General features: G+C 48.2%; 1 protein-coding gene across 4 annotated transcripts in view; it reads right to left on the bottom strand.

Moving 5' to 3' along the window:
• USP19 (ubiquitin specific peptidase 19) overlaps positions 1–20,654 on the bottom strand; it is a 458,230-nt gene that overhangs the window by 92,814 nt on the left and 344,762 nt on the right. For all 4 annotated transcript variants that reach the window (XM_069206188.1, XM_069206190.1, XM_069206191.1 and 1 more), the window contains 2 exons: positions 1,920–2,030; positions 1,439–1,655 (listed from right to left, as the gene is read on the bottom strand). In XM_069206188.1, the coding sequence (XP_069062289.1) occupies positions 1,439–1,655; positions 1,920–2,030 (328 nt within the window). The remainder of the gene's footprint in view (positions 1–1,438; positions 1,656–1,919; positions 2,031–20,654) is intronic.

Genomic DNA, 20,654 nt, shown 5'->3' with positions numbered 1-20,654 from the left:
CCCAGGCACCACATACAAATCAAGTGAGGGTCTGTAGCAGACAATTGTTGTCCACAGGAAAACCTGAAAGGGAGCACCCTGCCTCACACTCCAGCATGCAGTCAGCCCCAGTGCGTCATGGTAAATGCAGTACAAGTTCGTTTTTTATCCATAAAGTAAACTAAAGTTTTTCACCTTAGTAGGTGCAGCAAGTGCTGTAAATCTCTGCTGATGAAGGGCTTATCCAGAAAAAACGTGTCCAGAGAGCAGCTTTGTCTGTGGGGTTGCTGGAAATGCTGCCAAAAGTCCTCTCAGGTTTCTGTACCACTCACTGGCATGCAGGTGCTTCAACCAGAGCTCGTCAGCTCGTTTGCTCAAGGGAGCCTTTTTAAACAGGAAAACCAGAAAGGGAGCACCCTGCCTCACACTCCAGCATGCAGTCAGCCCCAGTGCACCATGGTAAATGCAGGACAAGTTAGTTTTTTATCCATAAAGTAAACTAAAGTTTTTCACCTTAGTAGGTGCAGCAAGTGCTGTAAATATCTGGACACGTGTTTCTGGGTAAGCCCTTCATCAGCAGAGAGCAGCATTGTCTGTGGGGTTGCTGGAAATGCTGCCAAAATTGTCGTCCACAGGACCAACAGGATTTGAACCCCAAAGACATGGACAGGACAAAAATCACAGTTCTGTTGACAAAAATGTCGAAGTATGCCAAAAATGGCCTGTCAACCGTTACCTGATCCGCGCTGTAAGTGCGGAAAAGAATGAACGTACGTCGGCGTGTCCACTGATGTCGCATTCGGTGGATGACACTGATACGGAGTCGTGTGACATCCTCTTCTGATGTGCAAACATGCTATGGGGAAAAAAAAGTTTCCAGATCCAGGGTTGCACCTGTGCAAGATTCTTAAGTAAGGAATCTGCGGCTAGATGTTTCTATCAGATAAAAGTATACTGTTTTGTGGTGATATGGTTGAACTTCATAGTTTTGTTTACTCTGGTGCTTGTGGTATTGAAAGGGAGATTCCATCCTTATCAACTGACTCTTGTTCTCCTGACTAAACTCAGCTTGCAATGGAGAACAGGGAAAAGGCACACATATTTACCAACAAATTACCATGATGTGGAATCATGTTCTGAGAAGTAACTTTACTAGACAAATTTATTTTCTTCAGCTGAGAAGTATTAAAATATATAATTCCACCACACAATAGGAGTATAGAATGGGACCAGGTATTTTGAAAGGGAGCCCTTTCAGATACAGAAGAACTAATGGACTAATCAACAAAGCATTAAAAGGCAGATCTGGTCAGGAATGTTCACTATGTGAAAATCAAGGTACACAAAAACTTGTCCAGAGTTGTGGCTTTCGAAGCCAGTCAGAATGGCAGAGATCAAAGTTTCTTCTTTCAATTACTTCAAGTATACACCTTAAAATCTGCTCAATTTACATTCTTACCAGGCTTCTTCAGGAGCAAGGACCTCCGGCTTAGTAAACAAATTGAGGCACTGCTCTAAGGTGAAGTGGCCGGCCCGTGCAGCATCACTGGCAGACCCAGGGTCTTCCACACACTCTAGTTCCTTTGATTCGACCAATACAAACTCCTTCAAACGCTCATTGTTCTTCCAGACTAAAGCAAGGGAACTATCTTCCGCCACATCCAATGGAGTATCACCTGCAGCACAAGCACAAACGAGGAAACTGCTAGTGAAATTGTGAAACTGCAAAAAAACTACTGAAACAAATATACACAGAGAACAGTCAGAGTGAAACTAAGACACAGTAGGAAAGAGTTCTCTTTCACTGCTGTCAAACTCTATTTTACTTTTTGTGCCACCCAGAGTAGTCTGTCTCACAGATGTATCAACATCTGACTGCTCACCAGCAAACTGGAAGCTCCATGTTGCATGTAGTAGCCAGTGTGAAGTTTAACACTTACCTTTGTCTTCGAGCCTAACCTCCTTGTTGGTGGAATCAATGGCATTGATATAAAACTGAGCTGCATGTAAGTTTAACATTTTGGTTGATTGTTGATATCCAGGAACAGCAGCTGTAAAACAGGAAATGTGTTACATACGTTTAGAAAACTGAGTAAGCCGGACGAAGCTAAATAAATTACTTTCATCTTCATTCATTTGTGAAAAATTAATCAAACTCCTGTGAAGGCCAGATGGAGGGAGGTGAATTAATATACAAACAAACCCACTGCCATAAACTTGAACACGCTCTGATGAACAAGGTACTTACCTTTGGTAACTCCTTATCTGTTAGTGGCTATATCTCGCTGCAGATGCCTTTATCTTTGAATTTTCCCCAGGCGTCAAGATGCATCCGGAAGAATTTCATGAGCAGTACCTGCGTTGATAGGGTGTGCATCTGTCGTCGGCTTCTGCCATGCCGGATTTGACGCTGTGGGTCCTATATAGGCACCACCCCGGAGTGCTGACATCAGTTTCTTTTCACAAGGTTCCATTCCAGAAGCGCAAAGCCTTGAAGAGCACTGACCACTAGTGCGTCAAAACTAAGGCCCTGAAAGGGGAGGCCCTGCCCCTAGAAATCAGTTCATAGAGCAGGGAGGATGGGTGGGTCTGTAAGGAATCTTCAACTAGATATTGTCTCTATCTGATAAGGCATTAGTGAAGGTAAGTAACTTTTCCATCTGATAGCGACTTCTAGCTGCAGATTCCTACCCTTTGAATAGATAGCCAAGCAATGCCACCCCCGGAGGTGGATCTGAAAACCAAGTTCAGACTAGAAAGTATGCAGGGCTGAACAGGCAAGGGGCCCAACCCTACGAACATGACTGTCCAGGCATTAGTGTTCGGTAAACAGGTGCAGAGAAACCCACGTTGCCACCTAACAGATGTTAAGGACTGGAACTCGGTATGGTAACGCAGTGGTTGCACATTTAGCTCGGGCAGAATGAGAGTGCACACCTCAGGGGGTTGCTTTTTGGCCAGTGCAGAGCAGATCTTAATGCAGATTGCGACTCATCTAGAGATAGTACACTTCTCTAGTGTCTGACCTTTCCTCACTCCCACATACCCTATAAAGAGTTGGTCACCCACCCGAAACTCATTGGTACAATCAAGGTAGAAAGCCAACGCTCCTTCTGGGTCCAGTCAGTGGAGTCTCTCCTCTTCCTTAGAAGGATGTGGGGGTGAGTAAAAAGTAGGCAAGGTGATGGATTGGCCTACATGAAAGGGTGTGACCACTCTTGTTAGAAAAGAGGTCCTATTGCGAAGCCCCAATTTGTCAGGATAGATAGAAAGGTAGGGCAGCTTAGATGACAATGCCTGCAGCTCACTCCACATGCAGGCAGATGTGATCACCCAAAGGAAGGCAGTTTTCAAAGTTGACAATTGCGGAGAGGCTCGAAAGGGGCACACATCAGCAAGGTCAAAACCAAATCAGATCCCATTGGGGCATAACGAATGGGAATGGAAGAAAAAGATGTGTAAGACTTTTGAGGAGCCTATGTACAATAGGAGACAAACAACAAAGGAATAATCAGGCAACCTTAAAAAAAAGCATAGTAATGGACAAGAGTGCAGAGAACAGGACCTCAGAGTGGAATTTCTTCCAACAACAGGTGTATAACGTTTTGGTGGAGGGACACCTGGCTACCAAGATTAAGTTACAGAGTTTGGAAGGAAGGTCAAAAGCTGCCAACTGGCGCCACTCAATCTTCACGCAAGAAGGCGGAGAGTGGACAGGTTCTGTGCAGATCCCTCTCAAGCTGCTGCGACAGAAGATCCTCTCGAAAGGGCAGTCTGATCGGCGGATAGATAGACATGCTCAGCACCTCGAACTACCAAACTCTCTGTGTCCTGTCCCAAGCCACAAGGACTACTTGGGTCTTGTAATTCCTGATCTTCTCGAGAACTCAGGGTAAAAGTGGTATGGGCTGAAAGATGTACTGGAAGCCTGAACTCCATTTGAGACAAAGCACCTCCGAGCAATTGCTGCCTTGGAAACTCCAATCGGCTCTGGATTTCAGAGCGCTCTTCCTACTGTTCGAGGCACGTCCACAGGCGCACACAGCCTCTTGACATAAGGTCCACAACCCAACGGCGCTTTTTGCAGTACCACATGGCAGTGTTGTCTGAACAACTAAATCATCTTTCACTTGATAGAGGGAAGAAATGCTTTTAATACCAGCCAGATCACAAGGAGCTCCATTAGGTTGATATGGAGGCCCGTTTCTGCAGAAGACCAGATGCTTCTGATCTCCACCTCTACCAGTTGGCTGCCCCATCCCAGAAGCGGCACTTCTGTCACTACTGTCAGATCTGGTTGAGGAAAAGAAGGGGATCTGCAACCCAATTGTGGTTCTTTAACCACCACTGAAGATCTTTAGCAGTTCCCTCTCAGATCTGGACCTTGTCAGAGAAATTCCGATGATGCTGCGCTCAATGGAACTTCAGGTCCCACTGCAGAGCCCGCATGTGCCATCTGGCATTTGTCACCAGCAGGATGCAGAAGGCCATGATGCCCCGCAGCCTCAGAGTCATTCTCAATGAAATCCTCAACAGAAGCTGAAACATCAGTATCCTAGCCAGAATACTCGAGACCGTAGACCGGGTACTCGGGAGGATAGGCCTGAAACAGCACTGTGTCCAGGACAGTTCCGATGAACAGGAGCGTCAGAGAGAGTCAGGTGTGACTTAGGCGTGTTTATAGTGAACCCCAGCAAATTCAGGTGGTCCACCGTAGTCTGGAGGTTGGAGGCGACAGCCTGGGGTGGGCCCACCTTCAACAGCTAGTGATCGAGATGGGGAAAGATTGAAACCCCTGATTGCCGCAGATGAGCTGCAACCACCACAATCACCCTGGTGAATACCTGAGGGGCTCGGGAAAGGCCAAAGGGGAGCACAGTGAACTGGAAGTGCTCTCAGCCTACCGTCAACCATAGGTAAAATCTGTGGGCAGGCAGGATGGGGGTATGAACATAAGCGCCCTGCAAGTTCAACGCTACCATCCAGTCTCTTGGGTCCAGGGCAGATAGAACATGAGCCAATGTGAGGATCATGAACTTCTTCTTAAGGAAGAGATTGAGGGTCCGAAGGTCTAAGATAGGGCGAAGACCTTTGTCCTTTTTGGGAACCATAACATAGTGGGGATAGCACCCAAAGCCTACTTCTGGCACGGGAACCCACTCTATTGCTCCCTTGGCCGAGAGTCATAATTTCCTCATGGGAAAAGGGACAAATGATCCTAATCCGATTGTAGGATGTTGGCATGGATGGAGGGAAAACACGGATGCTAGTACTCTTAAGTATTCATATATGTGCTCCTTGGAGTAGAGGTCTGCTTCACCTACCCATCATCCATGAACCCAAAAGTCCCAAGAGGCCCGCGCATGAAACTATGAGGGTCATCACCATTAGTGGTACAGTTTCCCAGCAAAACAACTGATACTTAACAAATAGGTCTAATCAGTGAAGAGCATTCATACTCTCTTAGAGAGGACTAGGTATTCTTTAGGTCCTGATAAATCGACAGCAGATCCCTAGTGGTTATTAAGGTGAGAAACACATCGACCACATTCTTTTTTGTAGATAATCCTGTTTTCCTCCTCTCACACATTTCGAGTTGAGGGAATTTCCTTCTTTCATACCTCTTTTTAAGAAAGTAGGTCATCATACATGGCACTTTCCCTGTTTTTTTGCATAATCTAAATTTGTTAATCTGGCATCTATAGTCAGTTTTAACCACACTTGTTCCAGTCCTACCCAAACCTCCCTTTTTCCTGGCAATCATAAGCAAAAGATCTCAGACAAAGAGCTCTCTCGAGGGGCCTGTCAGGCATTGCACCGCCGGCCTGAGGAGGAGCCTAGCCCATAGGAAATGGGCTCAGGATCCGATCGAGGAGACAAAGCTCCTGCCGGAGTCATTCAACGGCCACCAGACTCCCTGTGGGCGATTAGAATGGGGATGATGCCACCAGTGGGTGCGGGTGTTGCCAGGAGCATCGCAAACAGTGTCAGGGAAAGTCGAGGTGGTACAACTGGCTCTGGTCCGGATCCAGAACTGGATCCCTGGGGACCCCAAGACATCCGTTGGCACGGAACCTGATGGGGCCCCCTCCAACTCCGTGGGGCCCGAAGGAAGTACAGCGGAGTTAGGCTACCCAAAAATGAAGCACATAGTCTCACAGTCCTCCCTGAATTGGGCATGGGTTGCTCTGGGTCCCTGAAACGCAGGGAGGCGTGGATTCAGCCCAGGTCCAGGTTTCTAAGAACGAGGTATAGAGCATCGACGCTCCCTCGTCTTGTCAGTTGGCAGACGAGGAGAAGTCAAACAGCACGTCGACTTCTTAAGATTTTTTCTTGTGCCCTTACTTACCCGATCATCCCGAGGACGGGGATGACGATGACTTCAGACTCCGCAACCAATCCTGGGAAATCCTCTTGACCAGAAGCTCAACTTGCACAGAGTCGGTTGCCGGGCTGCCATCAGCTTCAGGGACCACTCCCTCAAAGCCTTTGTATGCTTGGCCCAGTACTCGGAGCACGACTTCAGGTTGTTGTTGCGCTTCAGGCAAAGACACACGGGGTGCGGATCCCTCATAGACATCGCCTGATGATGGAACCCGCGCAGGGCTAGAATCCTGTCTTTCTAGATGAAATCCTTGACACACCAGGTATAATACTTGAATAACACTTTGACAAAATGTTGAAAAAAGTCAGTCAAAAATCAACTGAAGTGTAGCTCTCTTCAGATCAGCGCTTGTCTGGCACAGAAAGAAAAGAACTGACACCAGCACATCAGGGTGGCTCCTTTATTGAGCCCACGACATCATATCAGACGCGGACAATGCCGATAACAGACGCGGAGCCCATCAACATCACCTAAAGCCACGCAAGGTTACTGCTCATGAAAATCTTCCAGATCCAGTCTGACACCTGGTGAGAATTCAAAGGTAAGGAATCTGCAGCTAGAAGTCTCTATTAGATTGATTTTTATCACTCAAAAATCAGCTTTAAGTATGTATTGGAAATCTAACCATTTTCCCCTCAACATTAGCTTATGAGTTCTGAAAATAAACACATTTTCATCTCTAATATACGCTTTTTAGCTTTAGAATGCATATATTAGTTCAATCAAGCAAAAGCTTTTAATTTAATTCACTGGGCTGCACAAAGGAGGCAGGAGCTCTACTTACAGGTAGCTGCAGGGCTACCAGTAGCTCACGAGCTACTCGTAAGAGAAGCCTGCTCTACAACAAGCCAGGGATTGTCTTCTCGTCAGGCCGGTCTCTGCGGCAGGCTGGGGCAACTACTCAGGAGTGGATGCCAGTTAACGTGTACTCAGCAGTGTACAGACGTCCTGCTCTGTGCTCTTGACAGTGGCTGCAGCACTGAGGCCGGAACACGAACAGCACTGGATGAAGGAGCAATTGAAACAATGTTAAAGTTGCATTTTCTACAGAGTAAACAACTGTCGGACCCAGGCTTAGATCATCATAGTACTGGACCTCTCCTCAACCTGAGCGGGGCTCACACTGCACAAGCTGCTAAGAAGCGAACCAGCACCCCGTGACTCAATCAGCTGAAGGGCCTTGTCACACATAGGAGGAGCGAGCTTGCTGATAATGCGTGAGCTAGCATTTTAGTAGGGTGATGCGAACACCAGCACTAAAGGGGTGATTCTAACGGGTGATGTGTGGCACTTGGGAGGGCTGAGCACAGTAGAATGATGCAGGCCCTGCCATTATTTTCACCTCTTCCAGATCAGCATCATTCTCTCAAGCACCAGCAAGGTCTCCAGCTTCATTTCCATTGCTACTTGCTGCATCCCTCTCACACTTCCCAATGTCCTCTGTGCCTCATCTCATCTCATTAGGCTGCTAAGGAGTATTTACTGACTGCCACAGGGCTCCAAAACGATCTGACAGACTCTTCTTGGCAGATATTAACCAGCTAGGAGACAACCAAAATGTTCAAAGCCTCTACAATTTTTGTATTTTTGAAGCTCTTTACCTCTGGGCCTAGCAGACATCAAGGACAACTATCCTCTCAAAGTCATATACTCTTTCACATCATCCCATCTTTCACCATGAAGCTGGATTTTATAGAAGATGCTGCAGAGGTACTCAATGCCACTGCAGCACGCCACGGTTTTGCCATAAAGAAAAGCCCATATATGGGCAGTAGTCACTTCACAGTAGTTTCTGGCACCAAAAAGGAAGACCCAAAAGTCTTTAAGTTTATTGTGATTGTCTTAGTATTTGTTTGTGCCAATAATAACAGCATTTACATAGTTCAACATACACAAGTGTCTGTTGCCTACAGTGAAGGAAATAATAAAACCTAGAGTAATGAACACGAGGATATCAAACCTATAGTCTAAATAGGAATGATTACCAGGGATGATGCTGGTTCCCCAATTAGTGGTTCAGTACCATTTAGCCTTGGCACGATTCACAGTGCAACAGGACGGTTTACTGATTCAGGACTGCACTTCCTGAGAGTTTTTCAGTGTTTTTCTCTCTGTACAGCAGGTGTCTAGATGTGTGCTCTAATGGGGAATGTTTCAGTGTCAGACACATCTGAAGCACTGGTTAGACCATCATTAGAATATCAGAGTGGGTGTGGAGGTGCACAAGAGTGTAAGAAGTTGACACCTGAAGGAACAGGAGGAGTCCGGAGTTGTTTCTGGAAAGGGTAGAAATAATCTAGGAGCCACAGTTTGACTCAGGAGCTTTCAAACATATAACCCAAGGGGTACCTCATTTTGAGAGATACTGGGCACACCTCCCAGGCGTATTATGAGAAAGGCCCAGATTACTGAAACCACAGACAGGTTACAGCGAATCAAGCTCCCTTCAAATGTATAGTCGATAATGGATTAGAGGAGGACCCTGAGGAAATTAATGTCTTGGGGAACTGACAGAATTCCCCACTTTTGTCAGCAGCGAGGCCACAGAGTATCTTTCCTCTTCTTTACCTGAAAAGGACAGAGGATGGCCAGGTGGGATTAACACATTGTAAAGCAGAAGGCTAAGGACAACATAGGACAAATGTCCATTTTACACAAATCAAACTCTCTCAGGACCAAGAAGCAGCCAGAGCAGTGGGTCAATGCAGAGGCAACCAGGTTTACACAATTATTTCAACTGGTCACTATGGCACAAGAGAGACTGTTTACAGTCAGAGTATCTCACCAAATTCTGGTGTATGATCAAACCTGATGTAGTTAGCATGATATTGGAACTGATGCATACAAAGTTCTCGGCAAGTAAAGAGTGGTAGTTCTATTAAACTTATTAGCTTATACAGGGTTACTTGTTTGCGACTCATTTGGAAACAAATGTATATAGATTTAGCCCAAGCAGAATCTTTGAGATTAATATTTTCAACTGCCCTGTAAAAGTTTAAACAAAAGAATGTTTTACCCGCAATCAGTGGTCTGGACAGTTGTATATTATTGCCATTTCAGTGCACTTTATGCTTTTATGTTCAGCCGAACAACTGTTCAGATTACTGCTGCAGTACTGTAATCAGCGAATCATCCTGGGCACCCTGACGAAGGCTATCATGAACCACGGCCACCAACCAACTTCCACACAACACACTTACTAACCTTTTAGCTAGTAAGGAAAGAACAGAGGAAATGTTTTTAATTACTTTTCATTTGTTTTCCAATCTTTAGGTTGATAATTATCAAACTTTATTCAGTATTTCTCAAATGGGCATTTGACTCATGAAACACCAGGTGCAGCAAAACCTGTTTCGACACAACCCAGTCCACGTGCTGCTTAAAAATCTCAAACTTGATAATTATTTTTAAACAACAGCTGACCAAAGTGCACGTGTTTTTGATTTGTAGTCTAGAATATTTTATGTTCGTCTTCCGAGGCTTTCTTGGCCAACTAATCAGGCCAGTCCTGCATGACATTGTTCATTCTAATAATTTAGGCAAGTTTAATTTCTCTGCCTATCTTGCAAAGTGTTGAAAGAAAGTCTGGTGAATAAGTATACTTATGAGATCTGTTGAAGGAAAGTAGGATCTTTCGGATATGGTTGCCACCACCTTTTGACTGTGTAAGTGTGTTTTGTAGGTAGTACACTGGGATCCTGCTAACCAGGACCTGGTCTGTGTTCATCTCCCCTAAATCTGGTTGGTAAGTACATTTTACACCTCACAATTGGCATACTGGTGAACCCCTGTAAGTCCCTGGTATATGGTACTTGGGTACCCAGGGCACTGATGCAACAGGGGTCCCCATGCAAACTGTCTCTGCAAGCCTGCCATTGCAGCCTGTGTGAAATGGTGCATGCACCTTTCATCCCAGATAGGTTTACCTCATAATGCGGTGTAAAGAAATGGCTCCCTGTTGCAGTTACCCCCCACTTTTTGCCTGATACCGATGCTGACTTGACTGAGAAGAGTGCTGGGACCCTGCTAACCAGGCCCCAGCACCAGTGTTCCTTCACCTAAAATGTACCATTGTATCCACAATTGGCACACCCTGGCATTCAGATAAGTCCCTTGTAACTGGTACTTCTAGTACCAAGGGCCCTGATGCCAAGGAAGGTCTCTAAGGGCTGCAGCATGTCTTATGCCACCCTAGAGACCCCTCACTCAGCACAGACACACTGCTTACAAGCCTGTGTGTGCTAGTGAAAACAAAATGAGTAAGTCGACATGGCACTCCCCTCAGGGTGCCATGCCAGCCTCTCACTGCCTATGCAGTATAGGTAAGACACCCCTCTAGCAGGCCTTACAGCCCTAAGGCAGGGTGCACTATACCATAGGTGAGGGTACCAGTGCATGAGCATGGTACCCCTACAGTGTCTAAACAAAACCTTAGACATTGTAAGTGCAGGGTAGCCATAAGAGTATATGGTCTGGGAGTCTGTCAAACATGAACTCCACAGCACCATAATGGCTACACTGAAAACTGGGAAGTTTGGTATCAAACTTCTCAGCACAATAAATGCACACTGATGCCAGTGTACATTTTATTGTAAAATACACCACAGAGAGCACCTTAGAGGTGCCCCCTGAAACTTAACCGACTATCTGTGTAGGCTGACTAGTTTTAGCAGCCTGCCACAAACCGAGACATGTTGCTGGCCCCATGGGGAGAGTGCCTTTGTCACTCTGAGGCCAGTAACAAAGCCTGCACTGGGTGGAGATGCTAACACCTCCCCCAGGCAGGAATTGTCACACCTGGCGGTGAGCCTCAAAGGCTCACCTCCTTTGTGCCAACCCAGCAGGACACTCCAGCTAGTGCAGTTGCCCGCCCCCTCCGGCCAGGCCCCACTTTTGGCGGCAAGGCCGGAGAAGATAATGAGAAAAACAAGGAGGAGTCACTGGCCAGTCAGGACAGCCCCTAAGGTGTCCCGAGCTGAAGTGACTCTAACTTTTAGAGATCCTCCATCTTGCAGATGGAGGATTCCCCCAATAGGGTTAGGATTGTGACCCCCTCCCCTTGGGAGGAGGCACAAAGAGGGTGTACTCACCCTCAGGGCTAGTAGCCATTGGCTACTAACCCCCCCAGACCTAAACACGCCCTTAAATTTAGTATTTAAGGGCTACCCTGAACCCTAGAAAATTAGATTCCTGCAACTACAAGAAGAAGGACTGCCTAGCTGAAAACCCCTGCAGAGGAAGACCAGAAGACGACTACTGCCTTGGCTCCAGAAACTCACCGGCCTGTCTCCTGCCTTCCAAAGATCCTGCTCCAGCGACGCCTTCCAAAGGGACCAGCGACCTCGACATCCTCTGAGGACTGCCCCTGCTTCGAAAAGACAAGAAACTCCCGAGGACAGCGGACCTGCTCCAAGAAAGGCTGCAACTTTGTTTCCAGCAGCCTTGAAAGAACCCTGCAAGCTCCCCGCAAGAAGCGTGAGACTTGCAACACTGCACCCGGCGACCCCGACTCGGCTGGTGGAGACCCAACACCTCAGGAGGGACCCCAGGACTACTCTGATACTGTGAGTACCAAAACCTGTCCCCCCTGAGCCCCCACAGCGCCGCCTGCAGAGGGAATCCCGAGGCTTCCCCTGACCGCGACTCTTTGAATCCAAAATCCCGACGCCTGGGAGAGACCCTGCACCCGCAGCCCCCAGGACCTGAAGGACCGGACTTTCACTAGAGAAGTGACCCCCAGGAGTCCCTCTCCCTTGCCCAAGTGGAGGTTTCCCCGAGGAACCCCCCCCCTTGCCTGCCTGCAGCGCTGAAGAGATCCCGAGATCTCTCATAGACTAACATTGCGAACCCGACGCCTGTTTCTACACTGCACCCGGCCGCCCCCGCGCTGCTGAGGGTGAAATTTCTGTGTGGGCTTGTGTCCCCCCCGGTGCCCTACAAAACCCCTCTGGTCTGCCCTCCGAAGACGCGGGTACTTACCTGCAAGCAGACCGGAACCGGGGCACCCCCTTCTCTCCATTCTAGCCTATGCGTTTTGGGCACCACTTTGAACTCTGCACCTGACCGGCCCTGAGCTGCTGGTGTGGTGACTTGGGGGTTGCTCTGAACCCCCAACGGTGGGCTACCTTGGACCAAGAACTGAACCCTGTAAGTGTCCTACTTACCTGGTAAAACTAACAAAAACTCACCTCCCCCAGGAACTGTGAAAATTGCACTAAGTGTCCACTTTTAAAACAGCTATTTGTCAATAACTTGAAAAGTATACATGCAATTTTGATGATTTGAAGTTCCTAAAGTACTTACCTGCAATACCTTTCGAATGAGATATTACATGTAGAATTTGAACCTGTGGTTCTTAAAATAAACTAAGAAAATATATTTTTCTATAACAAAACCTATTGGCTGGATTTGTCTCTGAGTGTGTGTACCTCATTTATTGTCTATGTGTATGTACAACAAATGCTTAACACTACTCCTTGGATAAGCCTACTGCTCGACCACACTACCACAAAATAGAGCATTAGTATTATCTATTTTTACCACTATTTTACCTCTAAGGGGAACCCTTGGACTCTGTGCATGCTATTCCTTACTTTGAAATAGCACATACATAGCCAACTTCCTACATTGGTGGATCTGCGGTGGGGTACAAGACTTTGCATTTGCTGGACTACTCAGCCAATACCTGATCACACGACAAATTCCAAAATTGTCATTAGAAATTGATTTTTGCAATTTGAAAAGTTTTCTAAATTCTTAAAAGACCTGCTAGGGCCTTGTGTTAGATCCTGTTTAGCATTTCTTTTAGAGTTTAAAAGTTTGTAAAAGTTTGAATTAGATTCTAGAACCAGTTGTAGATTCTTAAAAAGTATTCCAACTTTTAGAAGCAAAATGTCTAGCACAGATGTGACTGTGGTGGAACTCGACACCACACCTTACCTCCATCTTAAGATGAGGGAGCTAAGGTCACTCTGTAAAATAAAGAAAATAACAATGGGCCCCAAACCTACCAAAATACAGCTCCAGGAGCTTTTGGCAGAGTTTGAAAAGGCCAACCCCTCTGAGGGTGGCAACTCAGAGGAAGAGGATAGTGACTTGGAGGAAAATTCCCCCCTACCAGTCCTATCTAGGGAGAACAGGGTCCCTCAAACCCTGACTCCAAAAATAATAGTCAGAGATGCTGGTTCCCTCACAGGAGAGACCAACACCTCTGAAATCACTGAGGATAACTCCAGTGAAGATGACCCCCTGTTAGCCAGGATGGTCAAAAGATTGGCTTTGGAAAAGCAGCTCCTAGCCATAGAAAGGGACAGAAAAGAGATGGGCCTAGGTCCCATCGATGGTGGCAGCAACTTAAATAGGGTCAGAGATTCTCCTGACATCCTAAAAATCCCCAAAGGGATTGTAACAAAATATGAAGATGGTGATGACATCACCAAATGGTTCACAGCTTTTGAGAGGGCTTGTGTAACCAGAAAAGTAAACAGATCTCACTGGGGTGCTCTCCTTTGGGAAATGTTCACTGGAAAGTGTAGGGATAGACTCCTCACACTCTCTGGAAAAGATGCAGAATCTTATGACCTCATGAAGGGTACCCTGATTGAGGGCTTTGGATTCTCCACTGAGGAGTATAGAATTAGATTCAGGGGGGCTCAAAAATCCTCGAGCCAGACCTGGGTTGATTTTGTAGACTACTCAGTAAAAACACTAGATGGTTGGTTAACTGGAAATGAAGTGTGTGACTATGTTGGGCTTTATAATTTGTTTATGAAAGAACACATTTTAAGTAACTGCTTCAATGAAAAGTTGCATCAGTATCTGGTAGACATAGGTCCAATTTCTCCCCAAGAATTGGGAAAGAAGGCAGACCACTGGGTCAAGACTAGGGTAACCAAAACCTCCACTGGGGGTGACCAAAAGAAAGGGGTTACAAAAACTCCCCAGGAGAAAGTGGGTGACACTAGAAACAAAGAAAAAGAGTCCTCTGTAGGCCCCCAAAAACCAGAACAGGTGGGTGGGCCCCAAGACACAACCCAAAACAAAGGTGGGTACCAGGGTAAGAACTGGGATGCCACTAAGGCATGGTGCCACAACTGTAAACAGTCTGGGCACCACACCAAGGACACTTCTTGTCCCAAAAACAAACCCCAGAACAAAATTCCAGGGGTAACCAGTGTAGCCATGGGAGATGACTCCTCAGATGAGGAGGTCTTCATAGCCTTCAACTGGAAACAGGGCCCAACAGGTGAGTTGGAGATTCCAGAGGGAAGTAGACACTTCCACCACCTACTGGTGAATGGAATCCCAACCACTGCCCTGAGAGACACTTGTGCCAGTCACACTATTGTGCATGACAGGCTGGTGCTCTCAAACCAGTACATCCCAGGTGAGACTGCCAGGGTAAGAGTTAGCCTAGACAGGGTCACTAAGAGGCCTGTGGCTTTAGTACCCATAGAAGTGGGTGGCACTCTTAGCTGGAGAAGGGTAGTAGTCAGTACAGACCTCCCCCTTGATTGTCTCCTTGGAAATGACTACCCAGAGGTTAGTCAGAGCCCAAGAGAGGAACTGGTCCAGTGCCAGTCCTCTCCCAAGGATTCTGGAAGTCCTGCCTCTGCAGTAAATGCAAGCAGGCCCCAGAAGAAGAAGAAAAGAAAACAGAGTAGGAAGGGTGGACAACCTTTAGCCAAGGTTACAGCAAGCCAAGGAGATTCTGCTCCAGTAGGGGAGAACTCCATAAATGGCCCTGATAAAGTCCAACCTGACCCACAAGAAGTCCTGGCTAGTCAGGCAACTGTTAAACCTGAGTGGGTGGCTCCTCAGCTAACAGAAGAAAGAGTGGAAGAAGGGTGTTTACTACAAGATGTGGTAACCCCCCACTCTAATACAGCAGACAGGCAACCTGAACCCAAAGAGGCCTGTAACTTAGCCCCTTCCCTTTTAGGTGAAGAGCTAAAGGTGTGGTTCTGGGCACTGACAGCTGTCAGTGGCCTCTGCTGGGTGTTAGCCTTTATGGCTGCACTATCCTTAGCATGGTGGTCTGACCCCATGCCAAATAGCAAGTTAGGCCCCCTGACCCTATTGGTCATGGTGGGGTTACTCCAGCTCTGGGTAACCTCTCTGGGTAAGCTAGGGGTAACCCTGGCCAAGATAAGGTTAGCAGAGGTGGATACCTCTAAGACCAAAATAGAAAGAATGGGTGGAGACATTGAAGAGGCAGACAAGAGGCAATTCAGACTAGGTCCTATCACGTGGAAGTAGGTCAGTTCCCCAAAGGGAATGACCTGAACAGAAGGATGTAAGGCAGAGTAGGCCCTGCAACTAACCAGCCTATTTCTCCTACTCTTCCTCGCCTGACAGACTAGGAAGACTCTCCCAGCTTGGGCTGAGTCTCCTGGCCTGTGGGCTGGGGGGGGCTTGTGTAAAGAAATGGCTCCCTGTTGCAGTTACCCCCCACTTTTTGCCTGATACTGATGCTGACTTGACTGAGAAGAGTGCTGGGACCCTGCTAACCAGGCCCCAGCACCAGTGTTCCTTCACCTAAAATGTACCATTGTATCCACAATTGGCACACCCTGGCATTCAGATAAGTCCCTTGTAACTGGTACTTCTAGTACCAAGGGCCCTGATGCCAAGGAAGGTCTCTAAGGGCTGCAGCATGTCTTATGCCACCCTAGAGACCCCTCACTCAGCACAGACACACTGCTTACAAGCCTGTGTGTGCTAGTGAGAACATAATGAGTAAGTCGACATGGCACTCTCCTCAGGGTGCCATGCCAGCCTCTCACTGCCTATGCAGTATAGGTAAGACACCCCTCTAGCAGGCCTTACAGCCCTAAGGCAGGGTGCACTATACCATAGGTGAGGGTACCAGTGCTTGAGCATGGTACCCCTACAGTGTCTAAACAAAACCTTAGACATTGTAAGTGCAGGGTAGCCATAAGAGTATATGGTCTGGGAGTCTGTCAAACACGAACTCCACAGCACCATAATGGCTACACTGAAAACTGGGAAGTTTGGTATCAAACTTCTCAGCACAATAAATGCACACTGATGCCAGTGTACATTTTATTGTAAAATACACCACAGATAGCACCTTAGAGGTGCCCCCTGAAACTTAACCGACTATCTGTGTAGGCTGACTAGTTTTAGCAGCCTGCCACAAACCGAGACATGTTGCTGGCCCCATGGGGAGAGTGCCTTTGTCACTCTGAGGCCAGTAACAAAGCCTGCACTGGGTGGAGATGCTAACACCTCCCCCAGGCAGGAATTGTCACACCTGGCGGTGAGCCTCAAAGGCTCACCTCCTTTGGGCCAACCCAGCAGGACACTCCAGCTAGTGGAGTTGCCCGCCCCCTCCGGCCAGGCCCCACTTTTGGCGGCAAGGCCGGAGAAGATAATGAGAAAAACAAGGAGGAGTCACTGGCCAGTCAGGACAGCCCCTAAGGTGTCCTGAGCTGAAGTGACTCTAACTTTTAGAAATCCTCCATCTTGCAGATGGAGGATTCCCCCAATAGGGTTAGGATTGTGACCTCCTCCCCTTGGGAGGAGGCACAAAGAGGGTGTACTCACCCTCAGGGCTAGTAGCCATTGGCTACTAACCCCCCAGACCTAAACACGCCCTTAAATTTAGTATTTAAGGGCTACCCTGAACCCTAGAAAATTAGATTCCTGCAACTACAAGAAGAAGGACTGCCTAGCTGAAAACCCCTGCAGAGGAAGACCAGAAGACGACTACTGCCTTGGCTCCAGAAACTCACCGGCCTGTCTCCTGCCTTCCAAAGATCCTGCTCCAGCGACGCCTTCCAAAGGGACCAGCGACCTCGACATCCTCTGAGGACTGCCCCTGCTTCGAAAAGACAAGAAACTCCCGAGGACAGCGGACCTGCTCCAAGAAAGGCTGCAACTTTGTTTCCAGCAGCCTTGAAAGAACCCTGCAAGCTCCCCGCAAGAAGCGTGAGACTTGCAACACTGCACCCGGCGACCCCGACTCGGCTGGTGGAGACCCAACACCTCAGGAGGGACCCCAGGACTACTCTGATACTGTGAGTACCAAAACCTGTCCCCCCTGAGCCCCCACAGCGCCGCCTGCAGAGGGAATCCCGAGGCTTCCCCTGACCGCGACTCTTTGAATCCAAAATCCCGACGCCTGGGAGAGACCCTGCACCCGCAGCCCCCAGGACCTGAAGGACCGGACTTTCACTAGAGAAGTGACCCCCAGGAGTCCCTCTCCCTTGCCCAAGTGGAGGTTTCCCCGAGGAACCCCCCCCTTGCCTGCCTGCAGCGCTGAAGAGATCCCGAGATCTCTCATAGACTAACATTGCGAACCCGACGCCTGTTTCTACACTGCACCCGGCCGCCCCCGCGCTGCTGAGGGTGAAATTTCTGTGTGGGCTTGTGTCCCCCCCGGTGCCCTACAAAACCCCTCTGGTCTGCCCTCCGAAGACGCGGGTACTTACCTGCAAGCAGACCGGAACCGGGGCACCCCCTTCTCTCCATTCTAGGCTATGCGTTTTGGGCACCACTTTGAACTCTGCACCTGACCGGCCCTGAGCTGCTGGTGTGGTGACTTTGGGGTTGCTCTGAACCCCCAACGGTGGGCTACCTTGGACCAAGAACTGAACCCTGTAAGTGTCCTACTTACCTGGTAAAACTAACAAAAACTTACCTCCCCCAGGAACTGTGAAAATTGCACTAAGTGTCCACTTTTAAAACAGCTATTTGTCAATAACTTGAAAAGTATACATGCAATTTTGATGATTTGAAGTTCCTAAAGTACTTACCTGCAATACCTTTCGAATGAGATATTACATGTAGAATTTGAACCTGTGGTTCTTAAAATAAACTAAGAAAAGATATTTTTCTATAACAAAACCTATTGGCTGGATTTGTCTCTGAGTGTGTGTACCTCATTTATTGTCTATGTGTATGTACAACAAATGCTTAACACTACTCCTTGGATAAGCCTACTGCTCGACCACACTACCACAAAATAGAGCATTAGTATTATCTATTTTTACCACTATTTTACCTCTAAGGGGAACCCTTGGACTCTGTGCATGCTATTCCTTACTTTGAAATAGCACATACAGAGCCAACTTCCTACATGCGGTCACTGCACTTTGACCCAATAAGTCACCCCTAAGGTAGGCTTTTCGGCCCAAGGGCTGGGTGCACAGTTCTAAGTGTGAGGGTACCCCTGCACGAGCAGAGGTACCCCTGCAGACCCCAGACTCCATTTTCTGAGCTTTGTAAGTACGGGGAAACCATTCTAAAGTATGTTGTGGACACTGGTGATGATGAGGTGTCCAACTACATAATGGTTTCTTCGAACCTAGTCATGTTTGGTATCAAACAAGTTGGAATCATGCCACTACACCAGTTCCAGTGTTAGTTGCATGATGCTATGTACTTTGAAGGTTCCTCATAGGATCCCGCAGGTCTGCATGTTCAGCCTTGCAGGGTCTGCGTGCAAGCAAGTGCTGCCACTTACCCCAAACACTGTTCTGCCTTCTTGAGCTTAACTCACAGACTAAAGAAGAACAAAGGATTTCTCTTAGAGGAGAGGTGTTACTCCCTCTCCTTTAGAAATAGGTGCCTCAAGGCTAGGGTGTGGGTGCACCAGAGCGCCGCCAAACATCTTTGAAGGGCACATTTGGTGCCCTTCTCCCAAAACCAGTTCCTTCCAGTGCAACCACAAAAAGGACAGGAGAGTGACCACCCCTCTTTCCAGCTCCTCCTCTAGGGGGTTCCCAGAGCTCTACCAGGTGGCCACTTGATTCTGACCATCTTGGAAACAGAATGAGAAGAGGCCCCTGGGAACAGCTGACCGGTCAGTCCAGTCGAGTAGCGTCCCTACACCCAACCAACCCCGGATAGATGGGTCACCACAGAAGACATCAAACCCCCTTCCCATGGTTATTTAAGGGCTCTCGTGAGGGTGGGACCCCAGATTCATCTTCACAACTTCTTCTGCGACCTGGACACCGGACTCTGCTGCTGGACTTTGCCGGGGACCAAGACAAGACTGCAACTGGTAAGAGGGCTCCTTCTGCGACTTTTTCCCAGAGTCTTGCAAGAACTTTTCAACTTTCATGGCTGTGCATCTTCCAGAGTTATAAGGACTCTGCTTGCACTAAGAACATGCAGAAGGAATCTCCACTGGAGTGAAGAAGTCACTCCCCTGCAACCACAGGAACCTCAACATTGGCGACCAGTTTGTGGATCCTGCCGTCCCACGGGCCTCTCAAGGCTCTGCAGCACAGATGTTAGCTCTGCGTCTCTCTTGATGTCAGACCTGTCTTCTTTGCAACTGGGAAGACTGTGGTCCCTCGTTGGAGCTGCTGGGATAGAACCCCTGTGCACCGCGTCTACTGCTGTCACAAAGGCTTTTTGGCTCTTCACCTCAAAGACCTCCTAGCTCCAAGAAGTCCCAGCCTAAAGCACCATACAGCTCCAAGTCTGACGTCCTCCCTGCAACCTCTGATGTGGTTATCCATCTTCTTTGTGCTGCCGAGACCTCTGCGCGACTACCTGTGCATGCTGCCAGAGGGTCCTCCTGGGGTCTCCTTCGATTCCTGCTGACTCTTCTCACTGCTGAGGGCCGGTCCTGACTTACCTGTAAAGGTTGGGTCAGATTTTGATGGTCCCAACTACTGCAAAGCTTAGTGCAACCCTTCTTTTGCTTTTGCCAAGGCTTGTTGGTGGACCGGCTGACCACTGACCCCGCTGAAATTCCACAACCAACCAGCGTGGGACAGCTTGTGGACTACTCCTGGGATCCTTATGCATTGCCTGGATGCCGCAGCTGCATCTGCACAACCGTCAAACAGAAAAGCATCCACAAGAAGGGTGGGCATTGCCCTCCTGCACCCCTTGTAAGTCTGAGTGGTTTGGACTCTGTCCCCTCTCTCCACAGGTGCTCCTTGCTCGGAATCTACGCCTAGGTTCCACCAACCTGGTCACCGGCTCACCGTAGCAGCTGGACAGCAGAGTTCCCCATAGACTTCAATGGGAGGTTCCTACATAATTTCACCCCTATGCACCTGTGCTCCCTGGTGTAGGTACTCCACGGGTGGGGTAACTCTTGAACCTTCCTTGTCTCAATGGGTTTCCTTGGGGTCTTCTGAGAAGGGTCCATTTCCAACCATTTCCTGACCGTGACCTCCTCCATTGGTTCCTACGGGGGTTCCGACACATTTTCAGCCCTATGCACTCTGCTTCCTGGATTGCGGTCCATGGGTTCCGAGGATGGTCACTCGTAGGACATCGTCTGATGTCTCTTCACTCCACA

This window comes from Pleurodeles waltl, chromosome 9, assembly GCF_031143425.1.
Source record: "Pleurodeles waltl isolate 20211129_DDA chromosome 9, aPleWal1.hap1.20221129, whole genome shotgun sequence".
In the NCBI taxonomy this organism is placed as follows: domain Eukaryota; kingdom Metazoa; phylum Chordata; class Amphibia; order Caudata; family Salamandridae; genus Pleurodeles; species Pleurodeles waltl.
This window is presented reverse-complemented; position numbering and strand designations above follow the sequence as displayed.